Consider the following 19,618-nt stretch of genomic DNA (forward strand, 5'->3'; position numbering starts at 1 on the left):
CCTTGGTGTAAACTGTTTGGCTACAACATTATTCTTGTCGGTGAGGATGGAGCTGAGATCCAAAGAAGACTGGTAGAGTGGCAACAAAGTCTAGAGAGATTTGGCTTGAAAATTAGCAGAAATAAAACTGAACACATGTTCTGCGATTTTGGCGGTCTCTTTAGTCTCTAGTCGTGAAGCTTGACGATGTTACTATACCAGTCTGCGTCCGTTTCTGGTACCTAGCTTTACACTTACAATGCGATGATGAATTATACCGAACAGTAAAGCACTAAATTAACTCATAATTTCTCTTAAAGTTAAAGGGAAAAAATTACAACAGCATAATCCAACCTGCTGTCTTTACGGATTGGAGTGTTGACCAACAAAGGTGATCGATGAAAAGCGATTGCATATAGCTGAGATACGAATGTAAAGATGGATGTGTGGCGTGACAAGAATGGACAAAATTAAGAATGAGTATAACAGAGGAAGTATTAGAATAGCGCTAGTGAAAAGTTAAGAAGTAACTGTCTGTTTTGCTATGGACACGTTATGCGCATGGATGAGGAGCATGTTTTTAGAAAGGTTTTTAGTATGAATGTGGATGTCTATAAGGGCAGAGAGAAAAGACATGGATGGACTGTGTGAATGCGGAAATGCCTGTGAATAGAGAAGAATGGAAGGGAAAAACATATTATGCCAACTGCAAATAATAATTAGAATAAGGGTAGGAAGATGATTATGCGGCTGATTGTATCTATATATTATATAAAATCTTGTTGTTTTTAATATTTTATTAGATATAGAAAATTGATTATAAACCATTGTAAATAACTCGTATTATATATACGATTTGTGATAATTATTGTGAGCAATAAAGTTTGTTAATTACTTTGTTAATGATTTTAACTGAGCAGTTGTCGAGTTGTGTATTCTTCTCGCCGTGTAAATACATTACAAATCCACATTTTAGAAATATTTGTGATTAGATTAGTTTAAGATAAAGATTATTCTTATTCTTGTTTAATTGGTCGTCAGGAGGAAACATTGTTTTTTATCGAACCAGAAAGGTAAAAAAGTATATGGTCCGTTTAATGATGGGCGGCCTCTAAAGTTTGCTTGATAATTTTGTCTAGTTGCTGTAGCAATGTTATATATATTATTTTATTGTCAAGATTGTGCAATATTAAGAAAACTACAGTTTATGTGGTGTTAAAATATTGTCTGATTTTTTTTTATATTGAATAAATAAAATATTATGCTTATTATACTACTTATATACCCTACATGCATTATTATTGTTAGTAATTGTACCGTTTTTTTGTCATTAGATTATTATTTACTAGATTTTACAATCAATTTTGTCCACATAACTGGGATAAAAAGTGTATTCCATATCCTTCGCCATCCTATATATATGTATATCAAATTTCATAGGAATAGGTTAAACCGTTTAGGCGTTATAAGGTAACAAACAATCACATTCGTAATATTAGAAACAAAAAATAAATTTATTATTATTTTATTTCTCTCCTCTTGAACTGATGTCACCTGCTCATTATCACTTAAAGATTTAGAAAAAGAACACTTTAATAATAATATTTTTTTATCGTTTGATTGTCTCAAATAACATGATTTCTTTGCTGAGTGATGTTAAAAAAAACAGTAATTGCTAATTTCTACTCGTTCACGCACTCTAATACATACAGTAAAAAGGAAGCTTTAGGAATAGTTTTATTCCATAATCCGACAAGTGAATATGCGATCGGTGCGGTTGACATGAAGACCTAGGCGGGGCTTAACTCCGAGTACTGAGTGTTAGGTCAATGGCCCGTCATAGGTTAGGCTACAGTTCAGGCGAAACTACTCCGTTTGGATTTTCTTTTTAAAATAAATTTTAACTGATATATAAGTTAGTATATTAGAAATAAACTTTGAATGTTCTCTAACTATTAAATGGTTTTTATGTAATAAGTATATACTAGAACTACTACATTCTACAAAGAATATACTGTGATTAAACAGACTGAAGGATCCGATTTCTTCTATAATAAAATATAATGAAAACTTGAGTAGATACGCAACAAAGAACATTCAAATTAGAGGCGATTAAAAAAAGCCAATTATTTGTATTGACCCGAAAAAGAAATGAGTTTAAGAATGATACCCATTGCCATTTGAAACTCTACCTTTGAGAACTGGAGACACCTAACTTACACTCTTAATGTATGCAATATTGTTATATAGCTTTAGCACAGTAGTTATTTTTAGTGTTTTGGCAGGTACGTATTTGACGTATTACATATAATAAATTAAAGTAAATTGTTATGAACTTTTTTTAATTAATTGGGTACAAAGCTCAATAACAGTGCAAAAATAAAGAAAATTCGAAATAAAACCATATACCAACAGTAGTCTAATTGCAGTATAGGTAATGTATAGTATTATATTATCTGTGGTAATATTAATAGTTACTTATTGAAAGAGATTTAATTTTAGCAAAGGACAAATAATCGGTTGTACACCTAAAGGAATGTATAAAGGAATATGTTATTAATTATTTGTATGACAACGAATATCGAAAAAGATTAATGATTTTAAGTTACCCATTAGCTCTTTTACATTAATCGGACAGATTCTATAAAATGTATTATAATTGCGGGTAAAATAATATTTATTAAGATTCCCTTTATACTAATTATATTCATACTATTTCCTAGCTCGTTTTATTCAATTAATAATGATTTAATTATAATTGCTCGTAGTAAAATTATATCACAGGGACGATAACATTAATTTTAGAAACTTCTAGGAGTGTACTGTAAATTAATTGATTAAACTCATGAATGTAATTCAATTTAACAAAGTTTTATCACAGTCAATCTGTTGTTGAATCGGTTGAAGGGGAAAGTTATTCTAAAGATTGTTTGTAATTTAAGTAAGCGTTTCAAGAAAATTGTATAGTATATAGTCTGTGTTCAACGAAACGAGCGTCGCGTGTCTCGCGGCATAGCACCACGTCCATGGCAATATTTCCTGGATTTCATTTTCAATCGGCAGATAATATCCGGGCAACAGCGGGCAACGCGTCGCAACTTGCTCCAAATATAATTGGGGGAACGAAATAATCCAGATCAAAGATTTTCTTTAATTACAAGTTCTTCATTTAGCGGGCGGCGATTTATCACTTAAGAGGCGATTTCCTCAAAAGAGCTGTGGATTAATTAGAGAAAGATAAAATTTGTGAAATAGCCGGAGGCTTGCGAGTGCTCTGAACAGATAAGGGAGGCCCGATGTGGAGTAATGGATCTATTAGCGTGCTGGGCTGGGTAGCTGGCCGTCCTGTGCCCTGCGGAGACGCCCTCTTTTTGTTCACGCGAAAAATCACCGAATCGTGCTTATGAATCTTTCCTGTTCACTTTTTTGCCCCCAAGTAATTTGCCCGGATAATTTGTTTGTATAAAACATTTGATTCGATAAACTGTTTTGGATTCTCATCTGTGAATTCAAGGGATGTTTATCCCGAGAATTGAGCGCTGATTGGGCCTCCGTAAAATGAGTTGCGAATGAATTCCAAATAAATTATCTGACTTTCGTGCTGATTTATTTATTTTTTAAAGTAGGCCTATTAAATTTGGGGCGAGGATTGCATGTATCAACTTGTATTTTCATAATATAACGTATGCGAATAATGGGAAAGCCGTTAAATGAATAATTTCGTTTATATGATTTTTAGTTAATAATTCGATTAAAATAATTACTATCGAATAAGTGTTACTATTCCGTAGATGAGTATTTTAATGACAATAATAAATGAACGATGACAATTTTTAAGTAATAGTATTAGGTTATTGTATGTATTGATTATATGAAGTGAACGAAGTGGATAAATATAATTACAAAAGAAAAATAATTTGAATTGTATTGACTGTATTAACTGTAATTTTAATTTATAATTTTTGTAGTGTTTTATGTAATATCTATTTCATACAATGTATTTTGTGCTTTGGATAAATAAATAAATAAATATGAATCCCATGTAAGTAATTAAAAATGATATTCTGTTCGATACTGAATGTAATACTCGAAGTTTTTTAATATTTATAGTAGTAGGTAATAATAGTTTGTAATAAGATTTTTAAGAAATGTTAGTTAATAAAATAAAAAAATATCTAAAGTCATTGTTGTATTAAATATATTAAAGTTTGTGACTAAATTTACACGTTGTATAATTAGTTTCTTTTACGTAAGTTATTATAAAAAAAAATTAACATCTGAGAATGTAGACCTAATGCAAAAGTGTGCAGTGTATTTGTACATTAATTTTTGGTTTATTTTTAATATAAACAATAGAAAATTTTGAAATTATAAAAATATAGAAAAGAAAAACTACCTCTTGATTGTTAAAAAATGGAGATTTTGAATTATTTAGATTTCAATCTATCCGTTGTAAAAAGCAATTAATCATCCAATCAAATGTGTTTACAATTGGTAATATAATTTGATTATTACCTGACTTCAACCTCACTTATTAACCCTCACTATTACTTCGTCAGCGTAATGAAGGTAGGGTTGACATTTAATTTTAATTAATTCAAATTCAAAATTAAACTATAAAGCTTATTATAGTTTAATTTTAATTTGAATTAATAAAGGCATATTATATAATTATACTAATATAAATGAATACTATTTAACGGATAATGAACATACTTCAAATGTACCTAACTAAACTCTATAATTTTTATCTAACGTACAACATGGAAATTATGCAGGTGTTATTGGGAACCTTTGTTCCCTGTAAGAGACGAGGCAAATAATTTTTTAATATGGGATACACTATTATTGGTCATTTATTATTATTATTTATAATTGTTATTTTTTTATATTTGTTATACGTTTTTCTATTTAACGTTTTTAATACAATTTGAAATGGAAAAATAGAACAGTCGAGACAAGAGATGAACAGCGTCAGCGTATTGACGTCAAAAATATTCTGTGGTGTATATAATACTTTTGATGCATTGCCATTTCTAAGGACTATGTAGTGACACCTCCACATTCTGTAATTTCACTGCCATATCCCACCCTTCAATTAGAAACACCCATGCAAGCGCAGCTGTTTCACGGCAAAAACACGAGAGGTCAGAGATATTCGACGTGTTCGTACCTAGATGCATATGACTATTATACAAAGTCTCCCTCTGGTAATTATATGCTCTTCATGTCTGTTTAATACTATATCTATAATAATAAAATTACTTCACATAATGAGAATTATTATGTATATAATAATTTAAAAATCAGAACATTTTCTTACCGGATTTGAAGGTGACCTCGCTGATTAATATCCACTCGTGTTGGAATTTCAGTTTCAACATGATATGTTTTGCAGTTCTGTTCTGTAGATCTATGCGAATAGTCCGTGCGTGTTCTGATACTCTGTCTTGTTTTGGCTCATGTGAAATATAATCTTCTTGCCAACGTTCCCCTTCCAATGAAAAATACACCTCTGCTTCTTTGAACAGCTAAGTAAGATTATAACAATATATATATATTATAACAATTTACTCTAATAAAATAATTCGGTGTTACAAAAGAATAATTATGAGTAACTAATTTTAAATTTAATTAAAGAAAAAATTTAATTTTATAAAAGAAAATAAATAGGAATGATAACAAGTTACAAGAAGAAATGAAAATAAATATATATTTTTAGCACGATGTCATCGTAACACTAAAAATATCCTTAGATTATTATAGATAGAAAGTAAAATTTATTGATACTAAACATTTCGTCGAACATATTAGAATCCAACTTGGTAACGACAATGGGCGAGCCTGCTGCTGCTTATTCAAGTTAATTTGGTGTGTTATCGACGTGTTACGTCACGGGAAAGTTGAAAATAAAAAAAAAAAGTAAAACTAAATATATGTAAAATTATATTTGGGCATTTAGATATTATAAAAAGTACCTGCACGTCTTTAGTAAACATGTTGTTTGTATGTATGTCAACATAATGGAATAGTCTAGTGCCGGTGAAGTTAAATGTGAGTTCTACTTCGTCATCAATCACCATTGATTTATTCCAGCCGACCCAGCGTGTGCCTGCAATCGTCATTGTATTAGAAATAAGTTGCTAATATTATAATAGTAAGTAACTATATTTTATTATATTATATTTGTATAATATTGTATGTAGAAATTAAATATAAGGTACAGGAGGTCAATGTAAGAATGTTTTACGAAAACTACACTAAATTGTGTATTAAATTACATATTCATCACCATCATCTCAGCCATTTTCTGTCTACTGCTGAACATAGCCTCCCCCATAGACTGCCATAAGGAACGGTTCTGAGCCACCTATATTTTTTTATACCTTTGTGGTTGCAAACAAGCATACGGCCCATCTGATGGTAAGTGGTTACCGTAGCCTATAAACACCTGCAATACCAGAGATATTACGCGTGCGTTGCCGATCCTGAAGAAACCTCTTTACCCCTTTTGAAGAACCCCATGCTGTAGGCTCTTGGGAAAACCCCGGCAGGGAGCTCATTCCACAACCTGAGTGTTCGTGGGAGGAAACATCTCTGAAAGCCATTGGTTTCCTGCAATGCATTTAAGATCTTCACTCCATTTAGTAGGGAGATCGTCCTACACTGCGATTGCCCGTACTGGGTCGCCAATTTAGCTTATCCTTCGGCCTATGTCGATCACTTTGATTCTTTTGCGGATATCTTTATTTCGGATTTAGTCATGCAAAGAATCTCCGAGCATAGTTCTCTTCATAGCAATTGCATACGAACAATCGTGTAGGATCATGTTTTGGTTCCATAAGTCATCACTGCCAACACGCACTGGTTAAAGACATTCGTTTTCAAACTTCAAGGTATTCTGAATGAAAAGATGTGGCGTAATTTTCAGAATTAATTAAGTTATAAATTGGTATAAGGTTCTTTAATATACATCATTTTGAAGCTGAGTTTTATGAGTTATTTATTCATAATTTCTCTCTTGAGAGAGAGAGAGAAACGGGGTCAACAAAATGTGGCACAGTGTGTCACAAGGGGGAGTCATAAGCTTCGTGATATCGTATGTGAACATCTTCAAAAAACGTGAAATTAGTGGTTGTATCGGTAGATAATCCGTAACATATTTTTAAACTTACGTGAATAAAATCATGAAGAGGCTTAGAACCTACCTATATAAATTGCTATTCATTAGTTGGTCTGATTTGATTTATAAAATATTATATTAACCTCTTGTGTCTGAAGGATCAGGTAACTCAAAATCGTTGGGTCCAGTTAATGAATCTGACATCTGACCTAGACCATCAGAAAGCTTGGCATCGCGCAACACTCCGTCGTACGAGAGATCCTCGAACTTAGCGCCACCGGTCATAGCTTGCATGTCTCCTCCCTTTGGTGCCGCATATGCCGCGAGTCCCTCTGTAGAAACGTAAATATGTAAATAAACCGCCAGTGGCGGCTAATTGCTCTGCAAACAACGATTATTACATTTACATATTAAAATAATAGAGCATTCGCTGTAGCAGTTTCGCATTGCAATTGTCCCGGGACGACGCTAGCTATAAACCTCATCCCTGTTGTACCTACGTTTCCAACGGCATCCATAGAGCTCGACCCTCATGCATGCTGTTCTGGGATGGGCTGCGTATGGAAAGAAGCGAACTTTTGACGCTATAAATGGTGCTTCCAATGTTGTTTTTCTCGCTGTATAAGTGTTTACATTTCCAGGTATCAGCTGAAAGAATAAATAATATTAAATTATATAATAAATGCAGAAAAATGTAGACACCGACGATTTTTCGATTAGTCTAATAAAATACAGTTATTTCAAAATGTTTTTTTTTTAATATATTGTTGTGGCTAACAAAACATGAATTATATAGAATGCTCACATATTTTTTCTTAAATTACAAAACAAAATTTGGGTCATGGTTATTATTTTTGTGAAATACCATTACCAATAAGGAAAAAAAAAAACTTATATAAATACTTAAATGATTTTCTATTGACAATGAAAATGTGACGTTCATTGTAGTTCAAACAAAACACCTTTCAAATGTTCTGCATTGATAAATAACAATGTGTATGGGCCTAATTACTTTTAGAAAAGAAAAATATTGTGTTAACTCAAACTTTAGCGTATTCTATTCATAATCTTGATAAAACCTTATAATGCTCGTCAATCACGTCCCGTTCTTAGTATTGTGTTACTATTGTATAATATTATGATAGGCAAAGTTTTCTAAAAGAACTTCTATTTGAATTTATATTTAAGTCACATATAAATACAAGTATGTATCAGCTGTCGTTCTGACATTTATTATTATTCGCAGTGGGACTAATTTTCAGTAACTCGAGATCTGAGTTATTAAAACCGTTTCTATATTTTTTCTGGGAATCGATTAAATGATACTTTTTTGTATGATTTATTTTATAGGTTTTCATAGCGCAGCACATATCATAATTATCTTCAAATCCCTTGCGGGGTAGACAAAAATATAAAAAAAAAATATATAGTTAGCACTAGAAATTTCAGTTTTATTTTTCAGTGTTCTGTATCAAAAAACTACAAAGGAGCTCTTATAGTGTGACTTTGTCTGTATGCCCGTCTGTCACAGCGTTATCCATTAGAAGTTGGAATGTTATCTATTGGAGAAATAATTTTATGAATTGTTGGCCCACACATATTGCGATAGAAATAAATAAAAAACAAATTTTTATTATTTTTGTTAGCGGGTCCAAAAGGGGTACTTCAAATTACAAAATTGACCTAGTGGTATATTCGTAGGCTGTGTATAATATAAAAACATTATTATTAAATTTTTATTTATTTTCATGCTGCTTAGTTTTTTATTTGTATAGAGAGATGTGAGAAAAGAAACCAACAATCCCCTTATCTATAAAGTTTATGAAGTGGGAAATCTGAAATAATTACAGTTTATAAAGATAAATGTAAATATGCCAAAAAAAAAGTGTTTAAGTAGCACCATTTTCGAAAAATTATCAAAGAACCTCCTGAAACAAACTTAGTTATATGGTCCAGTTTTTAACCATAAATATGGCCCAAAATAAGAAAGTACGAATTGTAGTCTTAATAATAAAACTATATATATACAATATATACTATAGTCATCTGGTCTATTTCGTGTGATAAATGCAATAAAAATATATATCATATTTACACGTTTATATATGAAACCTTCGGTGTGTGAATTCGACTCGCATCTAACGGGCTTAATTTTATATTATGAATTTATTGCATTTGGAAAGCAGTATCAGCGGTCAACAATGAACAGTTAACTTAGCTATTAAAGTGTGCTCGATTAAAACAAAAGTATAAAAGCAAATACAGTTAGTTTGCAATACACACTGCACAATACATTTATAAACCATTTATTATGCGAGGTCTAAAATTTAATAATACATACCCTGCTTCCATTATAGTCCTTATATTTAACCCAGCGACTGAGCGAGGCCCGCCAATATTCGACTGAGTAGCTTTCCACAAACTCAACACCTACTGAATTGGCGAACCTTCCCTGGGACTCTGTGGCGGTGATCAAATATTCATCGTGAAGATCAATCTCCAAATACTGCCGGCTTCGTGGTGATATAAGACCATTGGGACACCATGCTCCTCCTCGTATTTCGGTTCGGATTCTATTGGAAATAAACGATTAATTCAAGATTATATACTACATAAATAATATACTTCAATATTTCAATTTTTTTTTAAGGTAATTAGAACAAACAAACAAACAAGCTGGTAGTCTACTAGTTGGAAAGTAGTAATCGTCACCACATGAACTTATTTATTATAGAGATTATAAAATATTCTGAGATAGTTATGGTACCTCTTATGCATTGCCATTAATAAATACTATGTTGTCATTTCACTGTCATATCCCTCCAAATTGACTGAATTTTATTGTAGTATATATTTTAAAATATATATAATTTATAATTACAATATAATTACAAGATCGTAATGTTAAGATGAATAAAAAATAAATTATTAAATTGAAGACATAAATGGATGAAGATGATATGTCGTATTTTTGGATTTTCGTTATTTTATGAATGATGTTAGGAGGTGCCATGTGCATTCTAACATAACTTGTACTTACACTCAATTACCTATAGTTGTTAATATGCACATAATCCTCCGTCTACTTGTATGCATCCGAAAAGGCGATATATTCTCTTCATCCATTAATGTCTTCAATTATTTTTATGTTTTTTTTTATGCAACCTAGAATGGCGAACAAGCAGGCGGCCTACCTGATGGAAAGTGGTAACCGTCAACTATATACATGAGCAGTACCATGAACATAACAGAGTATACTGTTTCACCCATGATACCCCCATACGTTGCCATTCCAGACGACTCAGGTGTTATTCTTTTGTACCCTGTAAATTCACTGCCACATCCCACCCTTCAAACTGAAACACAGCCATGCAAACACAACTGCTTCACAGTAGAAACACGAATGTACTCAAGCAAACGACTGTACTGTACAAAGCTTCCCTCTGGTAAAGTTCTTAATAAATGTTGCATAATTAATTAATTTTTAGGTGTTTTATATTGAATTCGTATTAAAAAGGTACTGTTTAGAGTATTATACTGTGGGATAGGTAAATGAACACAAATAAATTGTATTGTAATAATCTAATTTGTATGGCCAGTGTATTTCAAAATACTATTATGATAAATGAGAGCGGACGTTTGTTTTAGTAAAATGAATGGCAAAATTAAAGCAGGAAATCAAGCAGCGTTTAATGGACAAGCACAATACCTCTCAAAATAAAGAGGACAACGTTGACGGAAATCAAAACTTGGACGGCGAAATATAATCTCCACGAACATTGGGTGCAATGTTGCCTTTATTAATTTTGTTATGTTCTGACCGATCTAACAATATTTATTACCTACTTCATTTTTAGCCGCTACGTCGTACGCGTGAATTTCAAGAGTTTCCTTTTCTTGAACTAGTGGCCGAGATCTCTAGAAACACTATTGTGAAAACTATATCCAGTTTGGTGCAGTAATTTTTACGTGATTCCGGAACAAACATATAAAGAGGCAGGCAAAATTTGTGGAAAACAATCTTTTAGCTTCTCGTATAATTTTTTTCTTAAATATCGTCGATGTTCTATTCATAATTATAATTTTATTATATTAGTAAGCTATACTAGCAGTTTCTTGCAATTTACTTGCTCCTTTTGCATGGGTCTTCCTTAAATTACCAATATTCTAAATCACTTTAGCCGATTCAAGGATCTACTATATTAAAGATTTTGTCCCACAAAAGAACCGACTCCAATCGTAATAAAATTAGTTATTTTAGTCTAAAAATTAAATTACTTAACCGATTTTGACAAAATTTCTATGGAACCAATCTGTAAAAATATTCTTTCAGATAAAAAAGAAACAACCTTCATTTTGAAGTGGGTTAAAAATATAGGAAAGTTCATAAACATACGAATCGTAAAAATTTCTGAAACAATATTGATATACGTCGTGCAATATTCTTTTACGGTATATTTTTTTATTCTCCAAATAAGATATACAAACACGTAAAATACACATTTCATTTTATGTATATATACATTTGTTATAACAAAACACTTCCTAACATTTTATAATTTCCAAAATTAATTTTTCATTATTGAACATAAAATAAATTTAATTTTAGGAAAAAGAATTAATATACATAAATATATGATTTAAAGAAAAATATGGTCTCTGTTGAAGTCTGTTTTGGGCCTGGACTACAGATTGTAGGTAGCTTGATGCTTTATGCAGCAACACAATTTGAGGTGACAATATTTTATTTTACTACATTTCTAGTGCACCTACGTTGTTTGGTGAAGTTTATGAGGTGTCCCTTGAAATACTAGAGTGCATTTACATTTATAGCGGCTGCAACGGCGACTAAGTCAACTTTAGTATCTATATGTTTACATTTTCTAACGTCAGCTTAAGACACGTTTGCGCATAAGCAAATAAAATTAGCTTTATAGTCTTGGTAAATAGTCTAAAATGTTTCGGTGTTACGTTTGTCAACAGAGGTGGGGTTTAGTCTGTCGCGACCATTTAATTTGAATATCTATACTGCGATCTCATCAGTAGGTACAGCGGGAACAAAGAGCGCTAAACGCTGAATTAACGTAGCATTAGCAAAATCGCCTCTGACCCTATGTAAAGTGGCTCTGTTGATAAGGCTTTGGCACATCCGTCCGTACTTACATCTTGTTATCTTTGGGGAGTCAAGCCTCGAAAGGCTTTTGTAGGATCACGGCCGCTCCGAATTCATATGAAAATTTAATTTTCTGTTAGTGAATTTCTCAAACGGGAGTTGAGTTTTCGTGCTATTGTCTCGCGCCGGGCTTATGCGGGCTTAAGGACCGAATGTGAGACCCTCTGTTAATTGTTTGAGTTAAGTATGAGCGTTTTGCGGTTACAGGATTCACAATTATTGTAACAACTTGGCCGTATCATACCAGTTTATTGTTGTTTAACAATAGGCAGATAAAGGCATTATGTATCGATTTCATGGTTATTTGCTTTGAATTTGTAAAATAGGTATTTAATTTACAAACAAATATATAAGTACATTCAATGACCTGTATACACCGTTTATAGGAAAAGTACAATTGTGTTTGTTAATTGAATGTTTATTGATACACAGTACAGCTTCTTGGGAAACAAGAATTGATTTTGCATAAAAGGAAATAATTTGGACGGTATAAAAATACGAGTAGGTAATAATTGTTTTAATATATGTAGATGGGTACATAAGGCTAATTAATGGCATTTAATACAATGATGCAAAGAACGTGACGAAATCTTAATAATAACAAAGATACAGAACGTGTAAAAAGCGACAATTATCTAAATCTTTTAATTACAAATGACTGAATTCTAATTAAAAATGATAATACTTTGTGAAAAATAGTGCCAAAAGTAATATATTATTTAGACTTCAAGTATCAAATATGAGTTTCCCTTAATATTATCTTTTTATACTGGTTCAATTCAATTTATTTACTTTTGTATTGATAATTAGATCTATTTGCACAATTATTTAACGATTATTTTATTATGTTACAAAATTTTATTAATCAATCAATAAATATTATCAGATGATGTTGTAGTTAATAGTTTTCAATCAATATTAAATAAAAATAGTCTAAAGTCCACCCAATGGATTGGACTGGACCCAATTAGTCCATTTTCACATTATAATTACAGTACGCTGAATTGTTGAATTGAGTACAATTCAAGTATTTCTAAAACTATAAGATATACAAGAACTAATAATTTTTCAACAAAATTACTTAATCAGTTAGCATTTTTAATTATTACATAATAATAACGCTACAATTTTAGGAAAAAATTTATACAATTCTTTTGGCTCTTCTGAAACGTAGCGATTTTGAATTTTAGCGTTCCTTATCAGAGCCACAGAAATTTTGTTATTGTTTTATCAATGGAAGTAATCGGCTAAAAGTTATTTTTTTAAGTATCTCTGTTCCATTCGTGTTTCGTTCACTATGAACTGTGATTGTTTGGCTGTGTAACGGTGAAAAGTCCCCACTTTACAGTTTCACTATATTACAATTTCACTATAGCAGTGAAATTATAGAGTAAGATAGCATAATATCGAACAGCAATACATAAGGCGTAATATGTGCGTTACAGTATTGTTCTATGATATTCATCGGGATGTTCATATTTATACCTAGGCGACGGTTACTTTATTCCTGCATGTATGTCATCAGATTGTTGCTATTTCAAGTTGCATACAAAAATATATTAAGATATTATGCAGTGCACGGAATATTTTAATAGAATAACTGAATTACGTATTTTACCTGGAGCTAAGTGGGGAGACGCTTTGGTCGTAACTGGAACTTGACGACAGGGACTCGTTCGATATCATGCCGCTTTCCATGCCTAAAGGCACTTCGCAGGTACCCACGTCAGCTGCAACAAATTTTATACATGTTCATTATTTATGAACGATTTAACCTAAGCTCGTTACAATATAAAATTTACTAAGCTACCTAGTCGGATAAGCGTTTTTAAAATCATAAAGACAGAATAATCACAGAGAAATTTGGAGTTAGCGGGCAGATTTTAACCCCAGATTTAACTTGCAACTTCATTCGCGGTACCCAGTTATAAATGGGTAGTAAAAAATAGTCTATGTCCTTCTTTATGAGTTACTTTAAAACCACTGAACTGTGAGGAAGGACATAGGCTACTTATTTTACGAAAAACGACGGAAATGCGGACGAAGTTGCTGGGAACAGCTAGTATCTTCATATACTTGTATATTTTTACAGCATTTTCGTTATAAATATATAATTATCTACATCATCATCATCATCCTATTAGCCCTTAATTGTCCACAAGTTACGTCCGTTACGTTCTTAAACGTAAACATAAGCCTCTCCCTTAGGGGGGTTTGCCGGTAGTTGCCACACTTGGCAGGTGGATTGGCAACCACAGTTAGGTTTTATAGATGTTTTAAGAGAGACGCTGTTGCCCATTCCTCACTGTCCTTTAGTCGCCTTTTACGACATCAACGGAAAAGGAAAAGTTTGCTTATTCTATGCCGGGACCACATGGCTAATTATCTATATAGCGGAGTCCAATCATTAATCTAAGGTATATAAGGTATTTAGGGTGGAAAAGGACGTTAAAAGACTACATTTAATATCGGTCAATCAACATATCTCGAGTATGCAGATATTTGAATATTTGACATTTATTTACGCATAAAAAATATATGTCGTGGAAAATAATTTATAAAGTAATATTATAAGTAAACAAGTAGACAATGGGACACCACCCCCCCTTTGGGGGAGGTCTATTTTAGGCAGTGGACAGCTAACGTCTGATATAATAATAAAAAATAATAAAGTAGACAATCGGTTAGCATTGTTCTTTTAACGATTTAATTTAAAACTGTCCAAAACAGCGTTGTGTAAATTTAAAAATTCCTTTTATATCTCCCAAAAATGTACCTATTTTTTTAAATATTTTTAAGGTAAAACATTCGGGAATATTGCAGACTTGATGCTGTATTTGAAAGTAATAATAATTACATTATTAATTATAATAAATGCAAAGGCTATTTTAAATGTGGTGCCGGAATAAGATTATAAGGCGTCATCACTCTTTTCATTCATAGAATGTTGTAAGAGTCAATTAGAGCAAACGAATACTATTACTCGAACATTAAACTAATTGGAGAGAGAGATAAATCGAAATGGAACTGTACAGATGTAGTTACCTGGTCAGCCAGAGTGCTTATAGTAGGCTAATAAATGTACCTACTTCTATGTCTAGAAATGGGTCTATAGTGAGTTATTATGATTATAAGAATGACATTGTTCAGCATTATACGCGTGCCATTTTCTATTATCATATTTGCAAAAAAGTGTATGACTAAATTATATATTTTTTTTACCAAGGTGAAAAGTCATAAAGGAGGAATTATTTTAAATTTAATTATTTAAAATTAATTTCAATTTTGTATTAAAGAAAATTATATCTGAAATTTTAGAAATTACATTAAATTTAGTTTTATTAATAAAGGTTGTATGAATACATTTATCTAAGTTGATAATACTTTAAATTTTATCTGTAGCAAATTATCATAAGAAATAAAATTCGATAAGATTTGTTCAATTTAAAGGATGTTTAAAAAACACAGATCGAGATTTAGAAAATCAATCGTTAATTATCGAATCGAGATTGGGAATTTTAAATTAATTTGAGAATCGACATCATTGTGAAAGCGCGGAGTAAAACACAACGAAGACTTTAGAAATATTTAGTGTTTATTTTCCAGTCTGAACTCATATAATATCAATTTCTACGCTATGTGCAGTCTGAAGATTTAGTAGAATATTATTTTGATTTAAATAAATGATGCATAAAATAGGTTTCATATATAAAAAGATGATTGTATTCTATATACGAACTTTAGGTAAATATATAAAATAAATATTAAATACAAGATAATGAATGAGACGGGTGGAAAGTGAGTACGTAACTTCAATACTAATTTCATGAAACTTTTTCCTTTTACCCTCAATTACGTAGTTTGGAGTATGTACGCCACAGGGCAAAGTTACAAAGCGGGTATAATACATCCACTTTGTATATGCGTTGTGGTATGTACAGTGCGTAGGTGAGAGGGCGGCGGGGGCCGACAGGCAAGAGTCCCAAATTTTTGTTTATTTTCCTGCTTTTAATAAAACGAAAATACAATACACGACGTCGGTGAGGCACAAAGGGAAAAATTCAAATTCGGTTTTGCGGGCGGCATTATTTTAACATACGTATGTTTATTTTTCGTTACCTCCCTACTTCCTTTTGTGTAATCGTATTTCGAGATTCTTCTTGGTAAAAAACGTTATTTATCTGCATTATTTGCTCGGCGAACATGTTCGGACGGATACTTTAACGTTGTTGTATTATTTTTCTTTGATGTGTATTTTTTCTTGTTTATTCTCATACTGTAAGTAATTTAATGGTTTTCTTTTGCTTTGAGGTTGGAGGGTTATTGATTTATGTATGTAGCTACATATATGAAGTTAGTATATTTTGAATGTAGAGTGGTCAATAGGACTGTCAGGTATCGCTTCATCGTTCCATATATATTTGCTTGAACGCGCATCACTGTGGTTCATTCGATCCGCTATGACACTTCTGTCACTGCCTTGTATCGAATTGAAACACGTCAGTTTTCCACATCAATAACAAGGTTCGTACTTGTGGGGACTATATAACTTTTAAAATCTTTTTCGTTGGTTAATGACAATGTAATAGAGCGTTGGGTGAATGTTAAAGTGTCACATGAAACACAGGAATAAATTCAGAGCTTCAGCAACAGATGCGGTCGCGTGACGGCAGTCTTAATCTTACAAGCATCTATGTGAGGGATGCGCCACCTAATCCAGAGTACCACGGCGACATGTGATAAATTACGCAAGAACAAATTACGTGAAACTGGCGCGAGAAAAACAAACAATTTATTACGAAGACAAATTAGCCGCGAGACCGCTGTCGCGAGGTGATTTTAATTATAACATGATAATACCCTCCGTGCCTGTACCTGCTTCATTTGTTTATGTAGGTATATACATATATATAGGTATGTACAACTAAGTAGGCAGACTACTTAGTTACAGGCGTTGCTGTATACTTTGTTACATAATATAATGAATTACTTAATTATCCAACAAATGAAAAGTTTAAAACAATTTTATTTGTCAGAATTATTTATAGCGGCGATATTTTGTACGTTTATTCGTATATTCTTAATTGATATCCATAAATAAATAGATATGCTTCGTAAATCGAGATTGCAGATTCGATTCACTGTTGGACAAATTTAGAATGGGAGGTACGTAGTAGGTACATACCTTCATTTATAAATCGGCTTGAGTGCTTTGGGCTGTGCTTTCAATATCGGTCTAGCTTTCTGTCTGGGTTTTAGAGACAAGACAGAAATTCAAATATCATAAATACAAATGTTTGTACTCTGTGAAAATCGAACCCACTATCATCTGAAAATGAGGCAGTGTTTTATGTCGATAAGCAAATACAGAAAATTCTACCAAAAAATGACATACCTATTAGAAACCTGCTTATGCTGCAAACCATTGAACTGAATTTTATCACAATTCCTTCACTGTTTCTAGCGTTAAGTGGAATTAATTATCTGTTGTTATTAGAAGTGTAAAATCCACTGATGCTTTCAAGCGACAAGTGAAAGATTATCTTCTCTCTATCTAATTGGTTCTTCATTTCATTCTTTATTTTTGTAGTTATATGATTATATATTTTATATTAATTTATTTCTTTCGTACCTGTAATTATATATATTTGTTCTAATATTAGGTACATATTTATATATTGTAAATTACTTTTTAAATTTTATAATAGGTACTTGTAATAATTTTCCTTAATCTTTTATTTTCTTAATTATACAATATTATAATGCCTACTTGTTCAACAATTAGTCCATTACCCTAAGGTTGTCTTGAAAAATTTTGCTTTCAGCAATAAGACCGCCTTGCTGTACTTCTACAACTGTATCGTTACGTTTATTAATTGTCTTGCTTATTTCAAATAAAGTATACTCATTCATTCATTCATTAACTGTTAGGTCATTAAGAGGTAACAAACAAATGTACTTTCATATACCAAAATAGAAAATCTAGACAAGAATATCCTTAGATGATTATGGTATAATTTTACTTATATAAAAAATATTTGAATCAAACAGCTATTTATTTCAGTACAAGGTAATTTCGGTTTCTATGGGCCTAATGTACTTAAAGTTACACTGTAACTATCTCGCTGTAAACATATTATGATATTATGGCTACAAATTAATCAGTAATAATAAAAAGATTGAATGGACTTAATGAACTCTAGTGAAGATATACTCGTATTTACTTGGTGAAATCGCCCTTGACAACACATAATTTATTTTGTAGAAACGTGTAAGTAACCACCACAGTTTATCCTTGTTTGATCTTGCTTGATATAGAACTTTATATAAGTATGTAAATATATTATAATATAAGAAAACTTACCTATTTTAAAATAAAACTGAGTAATTAAAATTTACAACGATAACGGAGTAAGACAGGTATGCGACTCATATCTTTCTGTATACTATGTATATTAATATAGAAATAAATAAATGGTTTACAATTGCCTATCACCATAGCTAGTAACTTATGAGAAATCAGGTAACGTTGATTTAGAGTAAAAGAGAACACTCAAACCCGAAACAATCAGAAATATACGTGTCTTAAATTACGCTAACTTAGAATTACCGACGATCTTATTTACGTAAAGCAACTATATTTTTTATTGCGTCATCAAGTTTATAATAAAAATTATAGTTAGATTAATCTATGATTAAATAAAAAAAAACGAGTGAAAATTTAAAAAAAAAATTTGTATAAAATATAATGCAACCAAACTCGTATCTGAATATGTACCTCTATAAGTAATTATGTATAATATACTAGTATATTTCATTTCTAGGTAATGATGATCATGATACTAGTCTATTTCAAATTCGATTATAAATTCAATCAATATGCAATTAATTTATAAGTATAGATACACCCATATAGATAGTATAGATAGTACCCACAAAGCAGGTGCATAATCACCTTCAAATAATCTGCATAATTTGAATTTCACATTTCAATTCAAAAGTGAATAATAATATCAGATTAGTATTTAAAATGTGAAATTTTGTATTAACTCAAATTCTGATCAAACTGTAATTGGCGTATAGTTCAGTGATACAATAAAAGGAATCTTTTGGACAAATCCAAAGCTTTAAAATTACATATTAAGACTTACAAAGTGCTCATGGAGAACTACTTTTGAAAATAAGTAGATTGAATATCACTTATATATGTATAATGTTACTATATTTTAATTAATTTTATTAAAAATATTTTTTTGTAAGCATAAAATAATTTAAATGTGTATATATATATATATATATATATATATATATATATATATATATATATATATATATATATATAT

The 19,618-nt window shown here is 31.2% G+C and overlaps 1 protein-coding gene across 1 annotated transcript in view; it reads right to left on the reverse strand.

The window, feature by feature from the left end:
• The window catches only part of LOC113518090 (discoidin domain-containing receptor 2-like), a 252,127-nt gene that overhangs the window by 61,432 nt on the left and 171,077 nt on the right, over positions 1 to 19,618 (reverse strand). Inside the window, exons 3-8 of the mRNA XM_026902858.3 lie at positions 13,894 to 14,005; positions 9,444 to 9,675; positions 7,603 to 7,750; positions 7,246 to 7,434; positions 5,958 to 6,091; positions 5,303 to 5,510 (exon numbers count right to left, since the gene is read on the reverse strand). Of these exons, the coding sequence (XP_026758659.1) occupies positions 5,303 to 5,510; positions 5,958 to 6,091; positions 7,246 to 7,434; positions 7,603 to 7,750; positions 9,444 to 9,675; positions 13,894 to 14,005 (1,023 nt within the window). The remainder of the gene's footprint in view (positions 1 to 5,302; positions 5,511 to 5,957; positions 6,092 to 7,245; positions 7,435 to 7,602; positions 7,751 to 9,443; positions 9,676 to 13,893; positions 14,006 to 19,618) is intronic.

The sequence above is a fragment of the Galleria mellonella genome, unplaced genomic scaffold, assembly GCF_026898425.1.
Source record: "Galleria mellonella isolate WM207_F2 unplaced genomic scaffold, CSIRO_AGI_GalMel_v1 utg33, whole genome shotgun sequence".
In the NCBI taxonomy this organism is placed as follows: domain Eukaryota; kingdom Metazoa; phylum Arthropoda; class Insecta; order Lepidoptera; family Pyralidae; genus Galleria; species Galleria mellonella.